The 25,412-nt window shown below is 39.6% G+C and overlaps 1 protein-coding gene across 2 annotated transcripts in view; it reads right to left on the bottom strand.

Moving 5' to 3' along the window:
• Window positions 1-18,842, bottom strand: part of CPD (carboxypeptidase D) — a 73,300-nt gene extending 54,458 nt beyond the window's left edge. Inside the window, exons 1-2 of one of the 2 annotated variants that reach the window (XM_082370518.1) lie at window positions 18,031-18,842; window positions 11,561-11,808 (exon numbers count right to left, since the gene is read on the bottom strand). In XM_082370518.1, coding sequence (XP_082226644.1) covers window positions 11,561-11,808; window positions 18,031-18,770 — 988 coding nt within the window. In that variant the 5' untranslated portion in view covers window positions 18,771-18,842. The remainder of the gene's footprint in view (window positions 1-11,560; window positions 11,809-18,030) is intronic. The other variant, XM_082370517.1, reaches the window with a different exon arrangement.
• Window positions 18,843-25,412: the final 6,570 nt, after the last annotated feature.

The following is a 25,412-nucleotide window of genomic DNA, read 5'->3' as shown; positions in this document are numbered from 1 at the left end:
CAGAGGAAAAAAAAAAGAACCGAGTTTTAGGGACATACCAAAAAGTCTAATATTCTTGCCACTGGAGACTCAAAAGGAGAGGGAAAAGAGTGCTATGCTGAAAAAAAAAAAGTGTTGAAGAAATAATTGCTGAAAACTTCCCAAATTTGGCAAAAGACATAAACTTGTATTTCAAAAAGCTCAGCAAATCTCAAATAGGATAAACTCAAAGAAATTCATGCCTAGATCCTTCATAGTCAAACTACTGAAATACAAAGACAAAGGAAAAAATCTTGAAAGTAGTCAGAGAAAAATGATACATTTATATAGGGAAACAATTTAAATGACTGTGAATTTCTCATCAGAAGCCATGAAGGCCAGAAGGCAATGGCACAAAACAATTTAAAAAAAAAAAGAAAAAGAATAGTCAACCCAGAACCTAGAGTTTTATATTCAGGGAAAATATCCTTCAGGAACAAAGGCAGAAATAGATATTCTCGGTGAAGGAAAGCAAAAATGATCCACCACAAGCCGACATGCTTTAAAAGAAATGTTAAAGAAAGTTCTTCAGGTAGAAGAGAAATGATAGCAGAGAAAAACTTGGAACTTCAGGAATGAAAAAAGTATGTATATCAAAATATTTCAAAAATATGTATATCAGTATACATATTTCAAAAATATGTATATCAGTTGAAAGCAAAAATCATAACACTGGTGGGGGTTTTAAGGTACATATATAAAAAATATACATATAATAAAACTGCTGCATAAAGTGGGGGAGGGTAAAGGGTGTGGTGGTAAGATGTGTACGTTCTTCTTGAGGTGGTAAAATACTACTTCTAGGTAGAACTGTCAAAAGTTAAGTATGTATATTGTAATTCCCAGAGCAACTACCAAAACAAACTTTATGAAGAGATATAGTTAAAATACTACAGTTAAAATGATATGATAAACATCCAAACAATACAACAGAAGGCAGGAAAGAGGAAACAATGGAATAAAAAACAGAGGGACAAACAGAAAAATAATAAAAAGGTAGACCTTAAACCAAACACATCAACAATTATATTCAATATAAATGGTGCAAATGCACCAACTAAAAGAAATTGTCAAATTGAATTAAAAAACAAGTCCCAACCACAATATATGCTCACTTTAAATATAATGGTATAGTAAGTTAAAAGAATGGAAAAAATATACCATGCAAACACAAATCAAATATTAATATCATATAAAGTAGAATTCAGAGCAAGGAAAAGTGCCAGGTATAAAGAGGGATAGTACATAATGTTAAAAGAGTCAATTCACCAAGACAATATAACAATCCTAAATGTGGCACCTAACAAAAGAACTTCAAAACACATGAAACAAAAACTGATAGTACTAAAAGAAGAAATGAATAAATCCACAATTATAGTTGCAGACTTCAGTAGTCCTCTCTCAGTAATCAACAGAAAAAGTAGACAGACCATATCCTGGGCCATAAAGCAAAGATAAAAGATTTAAAAGAACTGAAATTATACAAAGTATGTTCTTTGACATGATGGAATTACATAGAAATCAATAACAGAAAGATGCACACAAAATATCCTTCTCTCAATGAAATCTCATAAAAATAAAGCACATTTCCTCTGAGTCTATAATAACGAGCCAGTCCCAGAAGGCAATTAGTGAGCCATGATATACACCTTAATCTACCTCTTTCGAAACTCACAGGAGTCAATCAATGTCAGAAGAGTAGCAAACTGGGCTTCCCTGGTGGCACAGTGGTTGAGAATCTGCCTGCCAATGCAGGGAACACGGGTTCGAGTCCTGGTCTGGGAAGATCCCACATGCCTCGGAGCAACTAGGCCCGTGAGCCACAACTACTGAGCCTGTGTATCCGGAGCTTGTGCTCCGCAACCAGAGAGGCCGCGACAGTGAGAGGCCGCGCACTGCGATGAAGAATGGCCCCCACTCGCCGCAACTAGAGAAAGCCCACACACAGAAACGAAAACCCAACACAGCCAAAAATAAATAAATAAATAAAATTAAAAAAAAAAAAAAAAAAGAAACAATTCTTTAAAAAAAAAAAAAAAAGAAGAGTGGCAAACTAACTTTTAGTTTGCAAGACAAAAATGATAAAGCTATCCTAACTTCAGAATATCAAAAAGTCTTTATTCACCAACTTCAAGTTTTAGTTTAAAAACTACTTTTAAAAATCATCTAAAAAACTGGAAACAAATGGGGATATTAACTGAGTTATGAATAATTTAAGAATTTTTTTCAAGATGCCACAAATAGGCGTTATTTGCCATCTGTGTTAAACTTCACATTATTTTTCCAATACTAAATGTCAAAGACTGTATAATAAGTAATCTTAGCTAAGTAGCTGGTCCAGATCCGTTGTCTTGATTTTTTCCTTAACAGAAAACCTACTTATGCAAAGCTAGAGCTAGAGTTCACTGTCACAGAGAACACTGATCTGCAGATAGGCCTGACATTTCTGACAGCTGCAGCTACTACCAGATTCAGTTAATACATTTGTTTATCTTTTTAAGCTGATATGTTATGTGGCTCAACATAGACTAAAGGATAAAATGTCTGATTTCAGAACATTATCCAGTCAAAGAAAATTTTAATTTTGGGAGTGAAACATTCACCATAGGCATACCTCAAAGCAATAAAGCACTTTATTAACAGTATAAAGGATCTGCTATTTATCCTACTCATTAACAATCATAAATAATCAAGCCTCTAAAATCCATTAGTCTCTTACTGGGCTATCTAAACCAATGACCTTCAAACTTTTTTATTCATAGGAAAATAATCTTGAAAAATTATGCAACACTTCACACATTTTAAAGTTGGTACCTAAAAGTTTTGATTTTAAATTTAAATAGTAACAATGTCATTTATTGCATAATGTAAATTTTTATTTTTTAAATAAAGCCTTTACATTGTTATTTTAGGTGGATTCAAATAAATAAAAATACTACAGAGATTTGATTCCTAGAATCATCTTTTAAAACTTGCATGAACACTCTTCTTCAACAGGAGGAATTTTATAGCTTTCTTTTGTAAAAGAAACTTGAACTTTTGTTTCCATTCCACTTGCTCCACAGATTGTTATTCAAATGGGACATACTTTTTTTTTTTAATAGATCTTTATTGGAGTATAATTGCTTTGCAATACTGTGTTAGTTTCTGTAGCACAACAATGCGAATCAGCCATATGAATACACGTGTCCCCATATCCCCTCCCTCTTGAGCCTCCCTCCCATCCTCCCTAGCCCACCCCTCTAGGTCATTGCAAAGCACCAAGCCGATCTCCCTGTGCTATGCTGCTGCTTCAAATGGGATATACTTTTATGCTTGAAAGTCCTTCATTGATCATCCTATAATACTTCAATCTATAATAATATGTATGTATGCATATTTAAATTTCTCTTAATTTCTAATGACATTAATGCCCTATTAAATTTTTGTTTTCTAGATTGAATTATTGGGACTTCCCTGGCAATCCAGTGGTTAAGACTTCGCCTTCCAATGCAGGGGGTATGGGTTTGATACCTGGTCGGGGAGCTAACTAAGATCTCACGTGCCCCGAGGCCAAAAAACCAAAACATAAAACAGAATCAATACTGTAACAAATTCAATACAGACTTTAAAAATGGTTCACATCAAAAAAAATCTTTATAGATTGAAGTATTACAATAACTACTGGTATACAATTTATCAATAAAGGCATAGTTTTATTATCAATTTCAATAAATAATAAACCTAACAGGTAATAATTACTGAAAATATATCTTTTCATGAGACGTTTCAGTGATGCTTTTATGATACCATTAAAGTAATCACCAAATTGTCCCTTTTGTTTTTGGCGCACTTTGTAAAACTCTGAGTTAACGTATCATAGTGTGATTCAGGCATGGAAGATCTGGAAATTTATTTCCTTAAAGTTATCCAAACTAACTGGTCTCTTCCTCCTCCCCATACATACTCAGCTTGAAAACCACTGATTTAGACTATTTCCTCTACTCCCAAGGGAAACTGGCAAAGAAAGACAAAAGGTATATATTTTGTTTTTAAGCCTACCTACCAATCTAATTTTTCTATACTCAGAAAATATTGAATGCAATGTATTGTGAAAGCTATGATGTTTTCATTCCTTTACCAATATTAAAGAATAAGACTAAAAGTGTAATCACTAGGAATCTGTCCAGCACTACAACAAATTGTGATCAATACTAATTGTTATGGGTGGCTAAATCTTCTGATCAAAGGATCTATTCATACCCATTCAACTCCTTCAATCCATGTGTCTCACAACTAATCTTCATATGCTTGAAGATACTCAATTCATCTTTATGATGGAACCAATCCCTATTACTGTTTTCACTAGAGAGATCTAGCTTTAAGGAGGTAAAGGGTATTTAAATAAATTCAACCATTCATTCAAAGATGGTGCACTAACAACTCACTCTTATGCCTCATGCAGAAAGCCAATGGAAAAAAAATATAACCAATGCTACAATGTTAAGACTTGAACATAGCAAGTTGTTTTTTTTAACTTGCCTCAGTATGCCAACTATAAAGTATCAAACTGTGTGACACAAGAACCCCATAAACCTTTTACAGAAAAAAAAATGCAATGTATTATTTTCATTAGGAAAAGCATTTTAGAATGCAGGAATATAGATAGGCAATTTCTATTCTATATTTAAATTTGGAGCTTACTGTTATTTCTTTAATAAAACTACTTCAAGCTGGGATGAAGTGAGAGAGTGGCATGGACATATATACACTACCAAATGTAAAATAGATAGCTAGTGGGAAGCAGCTGCATAGCACAGGGAGATCAGCTCGGTGCTCTGTGACCACCTAGAGGGGTGGGATAGGGAGGGTGGGAAGGAGACGCAAGAGGGAGGAGATATGGGGATATATGTATACGTATAGCTGATTTACTTTGTTATAGCAGAAACTACCACACCACTGTAAAGCAATTATATTCCAATAAAGATGTTAAAAAAAAAAAGAATGTGGTGGAATAAAATTAAAAAAAAAAAAAACTTCAAGTGATAGTGAAAAGTTCTCACAACTTTGACTTTTGTGAACAATTTATTTATAGATAAGTGGGTTATTAAATGATAATTTTGCACTCCTTGAGATATTTTTAAAAGTTAATGAGCATGATGGTCATAAAAATTTTTAAGTGGAAGATCTGCATTAAATGAACGGAAAAAACAGAGACTGCCCTTGAAAGAATTTTTCCCATATTCCTGGTCTTTAAATTCAAGTTTGCTTTCACCAAATATTAACTGAACTTGGTCTTCATATTCTGAACAACTTATCTTATGAAAATCTATTTCCTTCACCACTCCCACTGAATATATATTTGCTAATGATATGATTCTACAAAGTTAAACTACATTACACAGTCCTGCATCTGTTTTCAGTTTTGTCTAACTTGGTCAACACTCCCTCTCACGCAGGTCTTTGAATTGTATTTTCCTTTGGTTTTTTTTGTTGTTGTTGTTGTTTTTAAGTACTTTCCTATTTTCTACCACCTGTATTTAAAAAAAAAAAAAAAAAAAAAAAGCACATCTAATTTTTAGACTTTGGATCTGAAGATTTAGGGGCCATATCCTAAAACAGTGTTTGGTTCTCAACCTTGATGAAAGTCTACTATTACAGTACAAAATACACAAGCACACTGATCCTAAAGGTTAGATTTTTATATGAGGCTATACTTCAGTTTACTAAAACAAACAAACTTATGACTCAAGCAGAAGAAAAAATTCTGTTTGAGTATCATTTTAAGTTTTTGCTTTCCTTTTAAATGAGGTGGCACTCAGGTAAAAGAGAGAGAGAGAGAAAGGAAGAAAGATCCAACTAGCTCCTTAATGTACAAGATCAGATAAAACCAAAAGCCCTTTATTAATGCACATTTGATTATCAATAGTATTCTTAAAATATGAACAGGCTGAGAATATCTAAACTGTTGGCATTCCTTAAAGAAAACATCCCAGTACAAAATGCCAGAAGTACATTCACTTTGGAGATGAAAGTGGAGATGAAAAAGCACCCATCTGTTCATATATATATATATATATTTTTTTTTTTTTTTTTCCCTAGTTGAATTTCTGGCTCCAAGCAATTAAATGATGCTAGGAAACAATATCAATTCAACTTTCAAAATCAGGCACACTGCCATATGCTTTCCACATATCTCATAATGCCTAAATCTCTTTATAATCTTGACCTCTTTCCCAAGCTCCAGAGACTATCTCCCAACTGTACATCAAGTATTTATAACTAGTACATCCAGTACCACCTCACCTCCAATTTTCACTCTTCTCACATCTAAAGAGAAAACACACACACACAAACACACACACACACACACCCCTTCCAATTAGTTTTTTCCCATTTCCATTATCATTCTTACTTATCCAGGCTCAAAATCTCCAAGTTATATCTTTAAGTCTTTCTTTGCCTTGACACTCTGTTCTACTATCTAACTGATGGTCAATTCTGCAACTCTTCTTGCACAATTTCTTATATATCTCATACTCCCTTTTCATTCCCATGGCATCCCTCTAGATAAAGCCCATATCTCCAAGAAAAGACCTTACTCCAAATAACCGTAAAAACCTCCCTAGTCTCACTTCCTGTAGGACCCTTTCCCTCCCAATACATTTTGTATAAAGATAACTACATAATGCATAGCACCACACTGTCCTTATCAAAGAATTCACACTCTAGCAGGAGACACAAAAAACTAACAACATAAGTAGATAAGCATTACACTGATGTTAAACAAAATGTTCTAGGAAGTTAAGAGTGACAGTTACTACAGGGGAGGTTTCAGAGAAGGTTACAGCTGAACTGGAAAAAAGCATTCCAGACAGAGAATAGCCCAGTATGTGAAGGTTCACATTTTGCAGGAAGGACAAGTCATTCAGTGGTAGGTGAAAAGTAGGAGAGAAGGCTCCTAGAAATGTAGGCTTGAGTCAGACTGTGAAAAGTTTAGACTTGCTCCAATTAAAATGTGAAACAAGCAAAGATATAAGAACGCTTTAAGTTTCAGTGTGTTTGCTAGTTTGCTTTTAATATGTAATTTTTAAAACAAAAATTAACACAAGCACTAATAGAACTAGACACATCTACCTTAAGTGTGACCAATGGTAAATCACTTATCATATACACTTTGGATTAGTAAACAGACTCTGCAGGAAAATTAGATATGAGGACAGTATTTTGTACATGTTCATTAGGTCAGATTGGTTTATGTTATTTAAATCCTCTGTGTCCTTACTGATATTTTTGTCTTTATGATCTAACAATTACTGAGAAAGGCATGTTTAAAATCTCCTACTGTATTTATGGATTTGTCTATTTCTTAATATCAGATATTATATTTCTTCAGTTCTGTACCATCCATTTGATTCTTTTTTATTTTATATAGATTCCAATTTCCTGGTGTCATAAGAATTAGGACATAATGCCCTATTTAATGACACAGAAAATGCTGCACAAGAATAAGCTTTTCAGTCCATTTTTTGGACCAAATCTAACCTTTCATGCTGTTCAAAACAGTTTGGTAATTATTTTCCCCGGGCTCTTTCCTTTCTGTCAGCAATCTGCTTAAAGCCAAACATACCTCAGTATTCAGAGCACATTAGTGCTGCTCAGTCTGACCTCCACTTTATGCAGAGAATGGCTGCCCACATGATCAAAGGAGTTTAAAGTCGCACAAAAAAACCTGAATTAGTTACAGATATGTTATCTGGTCACATTTCATTGCTCTCTTCTCTTTCTAGGTGGTTACTTGCCCTTTTAAAAATTTCTGTAAGTTGAAAGAGGGCAATTCTTAAAAGTTGACTGAAACTACAATCCAGTTTCATTAGGTTTGCTTTGGAATAAACGTATTAAACTATCAGATGATTTTTATAATGTCTTCAAAACCATGAAGAAAGAAAATAATAAAGAATGGTAAACAAAAGGCATACAAATCAGCACACTGTGGTTAAAAAAAAAAAAATAGAAGAAGGCCTGCCCCGTGAATAAGTTCAGCTTAGGCTCTCACAATAACAGGCTTTAGCAGAGGAGCACGACTGTTCGCAGGCCTTATTAGGACAGTCATTCCCTAGATGGATCCTGAGGTTTGAGAGACATGTTGAGAGAAGCAAGGCCACCCACGTAGGCAGCTAGATATGCTGAATCAACCCTGGCAATGAAGGTGAAGGTGGTGGGGGTCAAATTACCTCACATCCCCCACTACTAATACACTATCTGATCCCCGAGAGCAGGAATTGTTTCTGTTTTGCTCACACTGTACCCCATCACTTAATAGTGTATGGGATGTGGCAGGTGCTCAGTAAATATTTGCTAGGTTAATAAATGACTCCGCACCAGTTATTTCTTCTCTAAGGCCTTGATTGCCTATAAAGCAAAAGGGTTGGACTAGATCAACATATTCATTTTCAGCTCTAAAAGTCTATACTTCTTTGAGTCAGAATTTCTAAATGCATCACATAAGTGTCGGTCAAGTTACTCCAGGACATCCGGGTCTGAATATATGCCTAGTCACAAGGTTTCACAACATCTTATCGCAGTCCAGTATAAGACAAACGATGAATTTACCCTGTTGAAACTACTGAAACTTAATACTTATGTTTCATGGGTGCACATATATGTTGAAACTTATGAAATTGTACACTTTAAATGTGTCCAGTTTATTGTATGTCCATTATACCTTGATAAAGCTATTAAAACACACACACAAAAGAAACTACTGAAACTGCTCAATATTGTTAAGGCAGTAAGAGATATAAGCTACCTATTGTAGAAATAAAATGTGCCTGACCATCCAGCTAAAACAGGAGAGAAGTAGATGCTCATAAAAACAATAATAATGGCAAGAGCAAAATTTAGCTCCTTTAGATGTCTGAAGACTCAGAAAAACCCGTTGCCTGGCATAACCAAATAATCTTACTGTGAAGGAAGCACACTTACTTTTTAAATAGTATAACATATATTTACCTTCCGTAATCATCTGTCAATTAGAAACTACTTTCTAACCTTTTACAACTTTCTCCAAAAATGAAAATTTAATTATTTTTTAGTCCATTATTTTAGATAGTATCTCAAATAATGAAGCAACTTGACTACATCACAAAACCACTAGTTCATGAAAGCAGGTTTTATTAAATATACTTGCTAAAGGGAATTCCCTGGTGATCCAGTGGCTAAAACTCTGTGCTTTCACTGCGGACGGTGTAAGGTCAATCCCTGGTCGGGGAACTAAGATCCCACAAAAAAAAAAAAAAAAAAAAGAAAGAAAGAAAAAAAAAGAAATATATTTGCTAAAGATTGAAATTAGATTAAACATTAAAGTACGTCCCTTATCTTTAAAATTTTTTAATGGTTTTCAAACCACCTCTAATTGTTCTGGGCTGAAAGTCTGGCTTCTAAATATTTCAAAGCCCTTTCTAAATAGTTCAAATCACTAGTTATATATAAGAAACATTGGTAGAAACTATACGGGAATAAGAAGACTCTAGAAAGTATCAAGTCCTCAAACTTAGCACTCAATTTGGGTACACTTGGCTTGACATAAAAAGTCAAAGAGTTATTCAAATATTTATATGAAGGCACATCAAGAGAAACGTCGTAACATACTTTATAATGTGACTAACTGCCAATAAAAAGGTAAGGGGAAACCTAAGGCATTCACCGTGAGCAGATTCTAAGAAGAGAAAAAAGTTTATACTGATGACCTTTCCATAGATTGACTTGTTCCTTCTGATTACTCTTAATTAAATTGTCTAAGCCTGTTCATAAATATGAAAAAGTCATTATTCAAAGGATACCAAAAGTTTAAAAAGAACAATAGCTGTTTTTATAACATTTAAAAGAAAAGGTAAACAATTCAAGCTTACTTTAACATAAACATAGCATTCCATGAGAAATTGCTGGTGGATATGTAAAGTAGTACAGCCACTGTGTAAAAAGCTAAATACAGAATTACCATATGACCCAGCAATTCCACTCCTGAGTATTTGAAAAGATTTGAAAACAAGGGCTCAAGTAGATACTTGTACACCAACATTCATATCAGCATTATTCACAGTAGCCAAAAGGTGGAAACAATGGATGACTGGATAAATGAAATGTAATATATACATACAATGGAATACTTCTCAGCCATAAAAAGAAATGAAGTTCTGATACATGCTGCAAAATGGATGAACTCTGAAAACGTTATGCTAAGTGAAATGAGCCAGATGTAGAAGGACAAATATGTTAACTCCAGTTATATGAAATATCTAGAATAGGCAAATTCACAGAGATAAAAAGGAGATTAGAAGTTACCAGTGGCTGGGGGGGGCAGGTGGGAAATGAGTGGGGAATAGGGAGTTTTTGCTTAATGGTTACAGAGTTTCTATCTGGTATTTTTAAAGTTTTGTAAGTAGACGGTAATTAATACCACTTAATTCTACATTTAAAAATGGTTAAAATGTCAAATTTTATGATATATATTTTTTTTTCAACCACAATTTTTAAAAAACAGCATTCCACAATCATCCCACATATTAAAATACAAAGGGAAAATGTGCCTTTATGTAAAATGGAGAGAAGTGGTGGTCATCACATTAACCAAGCTGTCCAACTTGGCCACTTGCAGCCTGACTTTATGTGTCTCCTGATGTGATTGATATAATGATCTTGCTGGAAATTTTGACCTGATAATCTTATCAGGAAGAAAGCAGCAAATCTAGAATATGGGATGTTCTGTAGGACAACTGGCCTGGACACTTCAGAAGTTTCACCATCATTAAGAAAAGAGACTGTTGACATGACTCTTCTAGATGGGGGAAACTAAAAAAACACAAGAGCCAAATGCAATGCTGGAGCCTTGACTGCATCTGATCTGGAAGAAAAGGAGCTATAAGAGCTATTTGGGGGATAACAGAGGAATTTTGAGTTATGAACAGCATGTGCGATGATAGTACTGAATTACTGTTGATTTCTCAGTTACAATAATGGTACATGGGTTATACAAGAGAATGTCCTTGTACTTAGGAAATACATACTTGGGAGGTATTTACAGGTGAAGTGTCATGAAATCTGCAACCTACTTTTGGATCATTTGGCAAAAGAGTGTGTGTGTGTGTGTGTGTGTGTGTGCGTGTGCGTGTGCGTGTGCGTGCACATGCACATGAGAAGGGTTAGGAGGGGGAACATCTGGGGTAAGATAACAGCTGGTGAATTTAAATGAAGGATATACAGGTGTTCGTGTAGTTTTCTTTCAATTTTACTGTGGGTTTGAAATTTTCAAAATTAAAAAAAAAAAAGATTAAAAAATCAGAATTCAGACTTCCCCAGTGGTCCAGTGGTTAAGACTCTGCGTTTCCAATGCAGGGGGCGCAGGTTTGATCCCTGGTCAGGGAACTAAGATCCCACATGCTGTGCAGTGTGGCCAAAAAAAAAAAAATCAGAATTTCTCGAAATTTCCTCTTTCCACCAGAGTATACTTAGGAATGCTAAATGAACATGGGGGAAAATATAGCAAATTCAAGGCTTTACATACCTTCCACATCATACCAATGTGCACCATTTGTGATCCCATCTTTGAAAGTCTCATCTTCATCTCCAGGACAATGAGGGGCACCAGTTTTCATTATGGGGTGGTTTGAAGCATAGGCTTTTGCCAAGTATTTAAATACTTCATCATCTGAGGTTTTGCTATAGATTCCAGTAGCCTTATGTTCTGGAGAATCATCAAAAGGATAGCTTGCTACCACCGAGCCACCATGCAGATTTCCAGAAAGCACAAACCTTTGAAAACACAACCAAATCACATATCACTTTTTAAAGGGCACAGAAAACATGTATTTTAAAATTCTACATCTTTCATAAATGAACTTAGATATTCCTCTTGACACGTAGAAGACAACTCTGTCAGCTGTTAAAACAGACCAACAACAATAAAAAAAGAAAATGGAAAGAAAGTATTATTAACTCAATAAATTTCAAACAGTTTTTACAGTCCAAGTTAACTTCAAATAACTTTAAATAATTTCCCCATCACTGAAAAAAATAGCTGAATAACACAGTGTAAATTAATGTTTCAGGAGACGTCTTATTCAGGGAACTGTAAAATCATGTATTAACGGGCTTTCCTGGTGGCGCAGTGGTTGAGAATCTGCCTGCCAATGCAGGGGACACGGGTTCGAGCCCTGGTCTGGGAAGATCCCACATGCCACGGAGCAACTGGGCCGTGAGCCACAATTACTGAGCCTGCGCGTCTGGAGCCTGTGCTCCACAACAAGAGAGGCCGTGATGGTGAGAGGCCCGCGCACCGCGATGAAGAGTGGTCCCCACTTGCCATAACTAGAGAAAGCCCTCGCACAGAAACGAAGACCCAATACAGTCATAAATAAATAAAAAGAACGTGAATTTCTTAAAAAAAAAAAATTGATAAAAAAAAAAAATCATGTATTAAGTTGAACAATATGAACTTGCCACTATTCAACCATGTTTTGACCTACAAAAATGACAATTTCATAGAGTTCAATCTAATTCTTGTACTTCATATTGTGTTAATTTCATAGAAAGCGTGGCTGGCATAAATAAATATTTGTTGAATATACGAGTTAGGTTAATAAGTTTCATGCTTTTTATATTACTGTCCACAGAGAATTTTTAAGATAGGGAGTCTAATTTAAAACAGGATGTGCTTTGCCTCATTCCATTTTCACAGTACACTAAATTCACATTTTCAGGAGAGAAGCCGTAGTTGAGAAAATTCAGGGGGGGGAAAGACCTGAGCTGCTTTCAGATAAAAACAATACAGCACATTGCATCACTGTAAAAGCAGCTCTCTTTCTAGGTGCAAGGTTCCTGGTTGGACCATTAAAAAATAAACTGACATGGAGACAAGGCTGTTTCTATAAAAGAAACATTTTAAACTTCTTGCATTTTTACTGATACTTCTAAGCGAACCCATTTACAATTTGGTCAAATTTATAGATATAGAAATACTGAAGAATGCCTTTTACGGTAAAAGGTAAAGGCAAAAACATGCCGAAGTCCTATTTATACATTTTTCACTCAGGTAACAGTTCAAACCATTACTATGAGTGGAGATTAAACACTTTTCTCTTTGCACTCAAAATTATGATTTTTTGCTTCTGCCTTTTTGTGTCTGAAATAAACTGACCTACAGTAATTCTAAAGGGGGTTGATTTATAACATTTCTTTCTACATGTCTGAAAGAAAATTAAGCCTATGATATGTTTAATTTGAAATGTTAAGTATGATCAGTACCTCCCAGAGGAGGTCAAACAATGAAAATTACTTGTAACACAGAATCTATTCATCAGAAGACAGAATTTAGCTGATAAAGACAGTGATTAAACACCAGAATAGACTATGAAAGAAGACTAGTTTTATATAATTAAAATTAGCACAGTTCTAGATACCAGAGGGGAATGCCATTTGGTATAGTGGCAATAGCACAGGCTTTAAAACCAGGCAAATATGGGTAAGAACATTTGGTTTTGCAGACATGTCACTCACTAGTAACATGATCAGGAGAAGTTGTTGCCTCTAAATCCACTGAACCCCAGTTTCTCTCTCATCTGTAAAATGGGGATTAATGCTACCTGCCTCCCAGGATTGTTACAAGAATTAAATAAGATAATACATGTACAATTATCTTCCAGCACAATGACTGCTTTATAGCACCTGCTCAACGAATGTTCATTCCTTTGGAGACATCTAGCATCCTGCTTAGGGAATCACTGCCTTACAGACTATCATTCTACTCACCACTTCCAATGCTACAATGTTACAGAAACAAAAACTAAGCATCTATTCTAACTCCAATTTACCCATCCCTCCTCCATAGCAAGTTATTAACAATTTACTTTTTGGTTTCTATGCCTAAAATAATTTAAGTACTTCCCCACCACCACCCCACTCTGACTTTGGGAAAGTTACAAGAAGGCTGGCCCAGTTTAGACAATCAACTGAGCAACAAATTTTCTTGAGTGTCAACTGTAAGCCAAATGTTCTAGGCACTAAGGAATGTATCAGTGAAGAAACATACAAAAAAATGCCCTCATGGCATTCATAGTCTAGTGGGGAAAAAAAAAAAAGGATAAGTGAATATTCTAAATAAGTGAAGCATGTTACTTTATACATGTTCAATTAAAATTTTAAATTCCAAGATTCTCTAATAAATGCTGTTTTTCACTTTGTTTGACATTTCTTCTAACACTTCTCAGAAATACTGTTAAAATGGCCTAACCAAACACTTTTAGAACAATGAAATATTTGCAATCTACTTGAGTGATAAAATTAAATTATTAGATTTTCCTTACTCTACTCACATAGTTTTAAAAGCACCAATGCCACTCCGGTAAGGGTGATTTCAAAAGAAAGTGATATCTATTATAGTGGTTGTAAGATTATTTTCTTTTAGTCTTTGTCAAACCAACTTTGTATATCGATCCAATTTTATTTGAAGGGTATTTTATGGTTTCCAATCAAATCAATTCTCTTAAGTGTTTCTCACACTTGACTTCAATATCATGTATCATTCCTTGCATAAGATTTAAAGTAGCTGGTAAATATATCATAAAAATTATAAACAAGAGTCTGTAGATATTAAAAAGTCAATCTCCGGGCTTCCCTGGTGGCGCGGTGGTTGAGAATCTGCCTGCCGATGCAGGGGACACGGGTTCGAGCCCTGGTCTGGGAGGATCCCACATGCCGCGGAGCAGCTGGGCCCGTGAGCCACAACTACTGAGCCTGCGCGTCTGGAGCCTGTGCTCCGCAACAAGAGAGGCCGCGATAGTGAAGGGCCCGCGCACCGCGATGAAGAGTGGCCCCCGCTCATCACAACTGGAGAAAGCCCTTGCGCAGAAACAAAGACCCAACACAGCCATAAAATAAAATAAATTAATTAATTTAAAAAAAAAAAGTCAATCTCCAAGTTAACTTTATTATGGTCCCCAGAGAACCCTGTAAATAACTTTAAAAAATTAAGAAAACTTGATGTCTGATAAACTAAATTCTAAAGGTTTCAGGAAATTGTAGCTATACACCTACCCCAACAACATGATAATGCTTATCACAGACACACCCAAAAAATCATTTATATGCTAATCTCCTATTAAAGTCTAAGCAGGTATATTTAATTAAAGAACTGTGCCAAAAATATGAGGGTGAAGTAAACTATAAAATCTTTATTTTAATGATGGAGTTAAAATCTTGTATATTTTCTTAAGCAGATGAGTCAGTTATCAGTAGTACAAAATCACGGATTGGATGAAGTGTAAAGTGAAACAAAGAAAATAAACTCCACTTTCCCAAGCAGGAGGAAATGAGTCTTAAATTGTTACCTATCCAAAACAACAACAAAAATCTATTTCTAATACAGCTGGGTGAATAGGATATCAAGAAATTATTCAAATGATTTATTTCACAAAATACATTGAAAAAGGTAATTTCCCTGTACAGATGGATGTCTGTGGTTTTAGAATTTCCTATCCATAAAGCTGACTCTATATATTTAGGAATCAATCTCAAATCGTGTATGTGCTTGTTTTTTTTACTTTATTCACATATCAACGTCCCTTGTTACTGATTAATCATTAAATAATATGCATCTTGAGTTATTTATGATTGAGGATGGAAGGATGTACTTTTCACCCTATACACTCACCTACTTTCCCTTCTGATTAGTTACATTTGAAAAGAGGGCGGATATGATTAGGGTAGTCCATAGCCGTAAAATAGAGCCACTTTCTTTGTAATACCAACTGACACAGATGAGCTTTTAAAATCTTCACAAGCTCCTATCATTGAACTAGCCAGCCCAGACTATAACTTTAATCATTAAATACTGGTGATATGAAAGAGTTATCCAAAGAGCACATTTTTGGTCCTAGATTTAAAGTTTAAAGCTTTCAGTATAGTCTCAAGGTGACTTGCACCAAGACAAAGATCATTTTTATTTTTGGTCACAGCAGAAGTAATACTGAATAGAAAAATCTACTCACAGAATTTACATCCCTGCAAAGGTCATGATGGGGCTTTTTAAACGTGTCCTTTAAGCAATGCAAACAGTGAATTTGATATATCATCTCAGAAAGGCCCTGGCCATCACAGCTTCTGACAATAGGCTGTACGTTAAAGTTACACTTCTTATGTAAATGTTCAGAGGCCCTGACACCATTATCTTTATTTTTTTATTTTTTATTTTATTTAAATTTATTTATTTATTTTTGGCTGCGTTGGGTCTTCATTGTTACACTTGGGCTTTCTCTAGTTGCGGCGAGCCAGAGCTACTCTTCGTTGCAGTGCACAGGCTTCTCATTGCAGTGGCTTCTCTTTTTGTGGAGCCCGGGCTCTAGGCGCGCGTGCTTCAGAAGTTGTGGCACGCGGGCTCAGCAGTCGTGGCTTGCGGGCTTAGTTGCTCTGCGACATGTGGAATCTTCCCGGACCAGGGCTCCAACCCGCGTCCCCTGCATTTGCAGGCAGATTCTTAACCACTGCGCCACCAACACCATTATCTTTAAAGGAAAAATCTTCCCAGAAAGCGTATGTGAAATTAATACCTACAGGGGATCTCAGAAGGAGTAAAGTGAAAGGTAGGAGATAAAAAGAATCTAGAATTGTCATAATGGCCATGAATTTTTCAAGGTCTGCTATATATGCTGAACCTTGTAGAAGAGATGATTCCAAGTCCTACAGGGAAACTTCTTTGTTCATTATTGCTTGTATCTTATCTGTCACTCAGATATCTTCTTCAAATCAGGATGGAAAGATTAATTGCTTCACAAGCCTTCTGAGGACACAAAAATGGGGATATGCTGGGAAAGCCGATGCTTGACAAAAGGAAGAGGTGCACGGTCACCTCAGATATTATTCCATCTGGAATAAGTTCCTTCTTCCTTTATTCCTCTCCTCCACTTTTTTGCTGAAAATCCTACCCATCTCTCAAGACTCAGTTCAAGTTCTACCTTCTCCACAGAGATGACCCATGTTATTGCAGCCCACGCACATTTTGCCAGTAGGAACAATTCCTGTAAGGTTTAACTGGGTACATAAACACACCATATATATATTTATAATATTTTCTTGTTATACACCAATTTCTTCAGGTCCTCGTGCTTCTTTTAAGTTTTTACATCTCACAGAGCGGTTACTAACACTTAAGGTGTCTATTAAGTGTGACAATTAGTCATTTGGCCCTGGCCCACTAATAATGTGCACAAGTGGCAGCAGAAACCCTTCAGAGTCTAAAATGAAGCTGCTTATAGATGAAGGTTCCAGATCTGTACAAGTTCTCCAACCAGCCATATCTGTATGTTCCATAGCTGAGTCAGAGGTAAAGACTGGAAGAGAACCAGTTTCTGTTAAATAACCAAGAAGAAGACCCCGGGAGTGTCATCTGCCATTTCTAGGCTACAGTCTCCCTCCATGCCTGTTAAGAGCACTGACTAAATGCGTGAGTTGAAGTCCCAGCTACAGAACAGGGATGTTAATGCTGTCTGTCTCATCAGGTTGTGGCCAACATAAACTGAGATCATGCAGTCCACAGAAAGGGCTTAGCACAGTGCCTGTAGTAATAAGATAATCGCAATCTTGTCAGTTTATGTATAAAATAAGTGAGCTGACCTAGGTCATCCTTAATGTCTGTTCCGTCGCTCATATTCTACGATCCTGTGAGAACAGGGGCCAGAATGCTAGAAAAGAGTCTCCCCTCCAGCCAAACAGCGCTCTCCGCATCCTTTGAACAAATGACAGCCTCTAGGCAGCGCTTCTCGGACAATTAGCGGGACAGGAGGCTAAGCGGCCTGGGCCCTGTCCCCGTTACGGGGTGTCGCTCTCCGCCCTCACTATCCCCGTCCCTTAGGCCTGAGAGCACCGTTGGAGCGCTTACTGAGTGCCGGACCCAGCCTCTGCTCTGGAGGCTCACTTGGATGGGGAGGGTGGCGGGGGGGGGGGGGGGGGAGGAGGCGGCGGTGGAGGGAGGACGACACTCACTTGTTCCTGCGGATCCACTCGATCAGGGCGCGCACCTCGGGCACGTCGTCCAGGGACGGGGGCTCACCGGTGCTGAACTGGTCCGGGAAGCTGCGGTTGAGGTCGCGGCCACGGCTGTTGTCGCGGCCGCTGGCCCCGGGAGGGCCGCTGTCGCTGAAGCCGCAGTCGCCCTCACGGGCGCGTTCGAAGCCGTCGGGGTTGAGGCTGGGCAGCACGTACACGTCCGTGGTGTTGAGCAGGCGGACCAGGCGCAGGTCCCCGCGGCGGTAGCCAGCCGCCAGCTCCCGCGCCAGGTAGATGAGCACCTGGCGCGAGACGGTCTCGTCGCCGTGCATGTTGCCCACCAGCTTCACCTGCGGCCGGCCGGGCAGGAGCGGCCCCGCCGCGTCGGGCCCCGTGTCGCCGTCAGAAGGCGGCGGCCCCAGGCCGGCCGTGAGGCGCAGCACCCACAGCGGCCGGCCCTCCACCGAGCTGCCGATGCTGAAGAGGCGGGCCAGGCCTGGGGGCCCCGCGGCCGCCGCCCCCCTCAGCGCCAAGCCCAGCTCCTCTTCGTGGTAGTAGCGGTCGAACTGGCCCTTGACCGCCTCGGCGCCCGCGCTCGTCGTCGTCGTCGTCGCCTCCGCCTTCTTGATGTGCGCTGCCCGGGCTGGGCTCCGCAGCAGCAGCAGCAACAGCAGACACAGCAGCAGCGGGACGCGCCCTGGCCGCCAGGGCGGCCGCGCGTCCCAGCCTCTCGCCATCTTCCAGCAGCGCTGCAAACCCGGACTCCGTTCCCGCGGCTCCGCGCTCCGGGAGGCCTTGGCCAGCCGGATCCCCTCAGCTCCTAGCAACCCCATCCCGCCCTCCGGGCCGCAGCCAATCGCGGGCGGCTCTGCTGTGGCGTCACGCCGAGGGGCGGGGCTGTCCTTAAAGCAGCCGATTCCCTCTAGGCGTGCCTTCCTCCTCTCGGGGAAGAGTTTGGTCACTCTCTTCATCGGTCTAGGTTCCTGTCGCTCCCTTTCCCTCCTCCCCGTTTCCCTTCTGCGTTTGCTCCGCTTCTCCTCTACTCCCTCAGTCTCTTCTTTGTGGCTTACCGCTTAAATTCTCACCCCTTTCTCTCTGAGTACTCTCACTAGCTTCCTTCCCATCTTTGTTGCAGCTTTTCCTAGCGGCGCTTTAACGCTTGGAACCGAGAATTGAAAGAATCAAAAGGTTCGAAGGAATCAAAGGACTCGAAAAAATCCAAAGGTTCTAAAGAATCTACCTTGGAAGAGCCAAAAGACGCCTCAGCCCTTTGCACCTTGCACCCCTTCCATCGGAGTTGGTCTCCCAGCGCCCCGGCAGCGGTTGAAGAGACTGGGACGCTTGGAGTGGCAGAGGGCTCACTACCTCATTTCAGTTTTTAGTGTCTACGTTGAAAGAAGGTGTCTCCTTTATGTACAGTGGAAATCTGCTATGTAGTAGGCTCCCTTTGTGTTGATGGATATATTTACTTGGTGTTACCCCAGTTTATTTCACTGCCATTGGTTCCTGTGTGTGCTGGTCTCAGCCCTGTAGGCAGATTTCATTTCATGATTCACTTGCCCACCTCTCACACCTCTCCTGAGCGAGATACTTGTTTAACTGTGGCCTTAGAATAACATTTGAAAAGCAGCAGGTATGACATTTCTGGAGACACTTGCTTGGTGAGTATAATTCCGGAATGCCTCAAAGCTGACAAATACCCTGTTTTATCATCTGGAGAAGAGGCCTTTAAACTGGTCTTTAAAGTAGGCTTAAATCACTTTAGCTTGAAGAAACACAAAACCTCACAATCCTTTTATCAAGTGTGAAATTCTACACAACAAAGAGCATAATTGCAATAACTGTTCTGGTTCCTTCTTTCAGAGCCAGGCGATTCAAGTCTCCTTCCTTGAACTATGATTGAACCCTAATATGAATAGTAAAGAGTTCATTCATTTATCAGATTTTTACTGAGCAACTATTGTGTGCTAGAGCTATGTGCTGGTAAGCAATTCACTCTGCTTAGTTAGAGGTTGGATGCAGTTTGTGATAAGTGGTACAATATGGATATGGGGGCCCAGGTGAGGGAAACCTCATTCAACCCAAGGAGGAGTAAGAGAGAAAGAGAGAAACTAGGGGAGGAAGGGAGGTATTCTGGACAGAAGGAAGAGCAAGCACCGAAGGCTTGAGAGCAAATACTGCACATTTTGGGAACTGCATGCAGAGCAGGATTGTGAAGGAGCTCACAGGTATGGAGGACACAAGCCAGAGAAGCAGGACCAGAGCCCAAAGAGCCTCACAAGCCAGGCTCTGGGGAGCACTTGATCTGTAAGACCACGGAGAGCCACTGATGGATTTTAAGCTAGTTTAGAAAAATCCCTCTGACAGTAACGTGGAGAATGGAGTGGAAGGCCTAAGACTCGAGACCGAGAACCCTGTAAGGAAGATATAATCCGAGAAGACATGAGGCTCTGAACCCTCAAGGACAGTGCCAGTGGAGGTAGAAAGAAGGAAATGGATTTGAAAGAACTTTAGGAGAGAAAGTGGACAGGATCTGGTGACAGAGAGAGACAGAGGGTTGTAGGCTGACTTCAAGTTATAGCCAAAGCAACTTGCAGGTGTTCACTGAGGTGTAGGACAGGAGAAAGCACGGGCTTAGGTGAAGATGATGACTTTAGCACAGTCACTCTGGTCCTGTGAGCTCCTCTTCTCCTCCCTGCCTGTTTGGTTTAGTGCGCCTTTTACACAGCAGCTGCAACTCATCAGAAACAAAGCTCCAACTCTGTACAGAGACCACTCCCCCCCTTCCCCCCACCCACCCCGGAGTACTTAATCATTACACTGTGCAATTTTAGAATAATCCAAATCAAAGAAGCCCCAGGGGACACGTTAACCTCTAATCAAATATTTCCTTTTCTACCATTTTCACTCTCCTTTGAAGCCTCTTCCTGCCAACTCACTCCTGCAGCCTCACCTAGTGAGGCGATAAATAAACGTGTGAAGGCAGTGAAATAATGTGATGTAACTTGAGCCACCGCCCTCCCAGGAATCCCTGGGCCTCCTGCCTTGTGCTTGTAGCCTCTTTTGGGTCTGGAGTCTCCATCCTAAGCAGGTACCCCATGCTGGTGGTTAGAAGTGAAACCCAAAGCTCCCAACCCCGTCACTGCTCACTGGAGGGGAAAACTCCAACTAAATAACTCCAGCTGCCCCTGAGAAATCTTAACCTTGTGACAGGTGTCCCTTTTCTCCTTCCCACAAGGAAAGTCTTGGCCTCACAAGTGAGGGAACTTGGGGAAAGGCTTCCGGTTCACAGAAGCAGAGTGGTAATGACCTGGATTTTTGAAAACAGGGCAGAGCTTTTGAATGGCTTGCCTGACTTCAGCAACCACTTTTTCTAAAAAGACTCGTAGGTAATTGAAGCACACCATAGATCATGAACCTGTAAATGTCACACTGTCTGGCAGAAACACCCACAGACTGACACATACAAATTGGCAAATGTTTGTGGAGCACCCATCTAGTGAAAGATCTGCTGTGCTGGGTGCAGGAGGATTGGAAGATGAGTGAAGGATTGTCCTCTCCTAGGAGGCCAGAGTCTAGTGAGGGAGATATAACATAGACAGGACAGAATATTCCCATGAGGCCAGTGCTATGTAACAGGCACTGTGCTAAACCCTTTACGTTGGTTGATGCATTTAATCTTCACAACAATCCTGAGATAGGTACTATTATCTTTCCCGTTTCAAAGATAAATAAATATACTGAGGCACCAGATCTCACAGCTGGCAAGCCACAGATCCAGGACTCAAACTCAGGGAGTCTGGCTTCAGAGTCTGTGTGTTTATGATAAAACTGCTTCTTTGTAGTGAACTAAAACAAAACAAAATGAAACAAAACCAAAAAACAAAAAAAAACCTTCTGTGGGAACACAGAGGAAAAAGCAACTAATTGTGATGAGGAGTCAGAGAAAACTTCATCAATACTGTTAGATCATGAACTGAATTCAAATCCTAGATCAGCCATTTTCTAGCTGTTTTAACTTGGGGAAGTTATTTCATTTTTTCTGAGAATTAAATGAGATGATACATGTATAATATTTAATGTAATACTTGATACATGGCATATAAGAGATTTTCAGAAATCATCATTATTTTTATTTGCTTAATAAGAAGAATTCTCAAACAGGAAAAAAAAAAAAATGGAGAAAAGAACACTCCAGGCAGTGGGACCAGTGAGGATAGAGGGACAGAAGCATGCAGTAATGGTGGCTGGAATATAAGATGTGTTGGGAGGAGCAGCTGGATCCATAGCTATGAAGGTAGGATGGTGCCAGATGATGAAAAGCCTTAAATATTATGCTAAGGGGGTTTTGCTTTATTCCACAGCAAATGAAAAACTTACAGAGCTGTTTATGAAGGGAGCGGTGTGGATCATATCCGTGCTTTAGCAACAGAATTCCAGGAGCTGTGTGGGGCAGACTTAAAAGCAGTTGCCAGGAATTCCCTAGTGGTCCAGTGGTTAGGACTCCACACTTTCACTGCTCAGGGCGCAGGTTCGATCCCTGGTCGGGGAACTAAGATTCTGCCAGCCGCGTGGCATGGCAAAAAAAAAAAAAACAAAAAAACGCAGTTGCCATCCAGACAAGAGCTGATTCTGGCAAGGTTAGTGAGGACAGAAAAGAGAAGATAAATTAGAATGATATTTGGGTTATTGGATTGACAAGATGTAGCAACTGCTTGGATAAGAGGGAAGAAGAAGTAAAAGATGACTTCACGACTAGTGAGGATGACCAGATTAGATGGCCTTGCCAGTATCCAAGACAAGGAAGGCAGGAGAAAAATCTCTTTGAGATGAGGACTACATTGAATTGAGCATTGGATTTAGCAATGCAGAGGTTACTGATGACTTTTTTTTTTTTTTACTTTTTGGATGGAAACTGCACCCCTGCAGTGGAAGCACGGAGTCTTAACCACTGGACCGCCAGGGACGTCCCTTTACTGATGACCTTTATGAGAGCAGTTACCGTGGAATGGTGCAGGGAAAACCTGAATGGAGTGGGTTCAAGAGAGACTAGAAGGTAATGAAGTGGAGTTGGTGAAATAACTCTTTTGAGGAGTCTATAAAGGAGAGTAGAAAAATGGGACAATGCTGAATGGGGATGGAAGGCCAAGAGAGTTTTGGGGGCTTTGGGTTTTTTTCTTAAGATGGGAGAAACTACAGATTGTTTATATACTGATGGGAATGATCTAGTAAAGAGGGAAACTTTAATGATGCATTAGAGAGGAGGGAGAATTGCTGGAGCCAAGACTTCGAGAGGGCATAGGATCTAATACACCACTGGAGGCTTGGTCTTAAGTAGGAGCACAGACACTTCACCTGTAGTCACAAGTGGAAAGGCAGAATGTATGGGCATAAGTACAATTAAGTGGGTATGTGACATGTTGGGAGCTGGTGGTTATTCTCTGCTGATTGCTTTTGTTTTCTTAATGAAATGGAATGTTGTAGCCATCAGCTGAGAGTAAGGATGTTGTAGTGGTATTGGAGATTTGAGGAAAGAGAGAAAGATGTGAAATAATTATCTCAAAGAGTGGGAGAGAGAAATGGAGAGTAATAGTTTTCAGCCGTTGACACTTAATAGGGACCAGCAGTTTTTTAACATGTCATCTGGACCTGCTAATGGGACATGGAACAGAAGGGTTTGTTGGCTTGTTTTGGTTTTTACAGAGTTTGGTCTTACTTCCTCAGAGTCCTTATCTTTCCAGGCCAAAGAGAAATGAAAGATGTTTATTGAAATCACTTTCAAAAATTGCCCATGGTTAGGTAGGCCCATTCTATTTTAATTTTAGTCAGGCCTGATTCTAGGGCATAGACATGCTGCTGCCCAAACCTGAGGCCATGACAATGATTTTGATCAGTATTTCAAAAAAACTCACTATTTGCCAGCACCAAATGGACAGCAGTTCTATTCTCACGAGGCAAAGAAGGAGGGAAGCAGGTATCAGTTACTTTCGGTTGTACATATCAGAAAACCTGACTCATACTAGTTTGAATAATAAATGAAATGTATTGGCTCATATCACTGAGAAGTCCAAAGGAGAAGTCTGGATTCAGGCATAGCTTTATCCTGTGGCTAAATGGTTACCAGGCACCTGCTTTCTTCTTTTCCCTTGACGTTGCCTTCTACAATGTTCACTTTATTCTAAGTCTGACTCCCTTTGTGGTCCCAAGAGGGCTGCCAGAACGTCCTAAAGCCACATGCCAGAAGGTCCTAAAGCCACATGCTTTCTTTTCATACTCAGCAACAGAGAATGCCCTTGTACTATCGATTTTGCTGAGTTACACTCATATTGGATCAGCTTAGGTCATATGCCTAACCCTGAACCAATCACTATGGCCAGGGAGATGGAGTATGCTGATTGGCTTGGCTTAGGATGTGAACTCCATTGCTGGGGCTGGGGGTGGAATCTGATTCCCAAGAATTACATGGTTCCCCAAATGGAAATTAGGGCCTATGGCAAGGCAGAAGGGGGGATGGAAGCTGGGGAGACAGCCGGTCAATACCAACCTGCTTCACCAACCAAGTGAAAGCAGCAGAATGTTTTATTCACTCAACATTTATGAGGCATATCTGTGTGCCCTGGCCGGGGATGGGGGTGGGGGCATGTGAAAGAAGAAAAAAGGGAGAAGGAAGAGGAAGTGCTGTAACACAGTGAAATAAGTAACAGTATGTACAAAGTGCTGATAACTGAGCCCCGCACAGGGCTTTAGAGTTTACAATCTGCAGTTTGTCTCACTAATCCTCACAATTTGGAAAAGGAATATTTGTCCTTATTTTTGGCTGTCCAGTATCTGAACCCCTTCCCCTCATTTGGGGGACCCTCCATCTTAGGGGTCTCTGTGGAGGGCAGGGTCTCCTACTATGCAGGCTGAAAATGCCTCCTGGAACATGGGCTCGTAGCCTCGGTTTGGTCAAGCAGATGAACCTGTGACGGACTTTGAACTGGGAGCCAGTGACACAAAGAAGCAGAGACTGTGGATAACTCTTTTTGGCTGTGGTGGGTGAGGGTGGCAGCAACGTACAATTTCTGGGGTGACAGAGGAAACAGGAAGAACATCCAGTTCCCAGTGCCAGTGGTGGTAGGGGGACAAGCTGCAGCAGTTGGTACCTGGTGATAGTAGCAGCAAATTCCGCTGCTCGTTTTGGAGCATTGTTCTATCTGTGTATAACCTCTGATTTTCCAACGCTTCCAGCAATTCTGCGAGCCAACCAATATCCTTTCAATAAACCTGTTTTTAATCAGAATCAGTTTCTGAGGCTGCAATTTATTGAAATACAACCCTTTGAGGTCAGTATTATCATTATCATCCTCATTTTTCAGGTGAGAATACAGGCTCTGAGA

This window comes from Balaenoptera borealis, assembly GCF_965194805.1.
Source record: "Balaenoptera borealis genome assembly, chromosome: 20".
Classification (NCBI taxonomy): Eukaryota; Metazoa; Chordata; class Mammalia; order Artiodactyla; family Balaenopteridae; genus Balaenoptera; species Balaenoptera borealis.
Note: the sequence above shows the minus strand (reverse complement) of the source record. Positions and strands in the feature narration are given on the sequence as shown.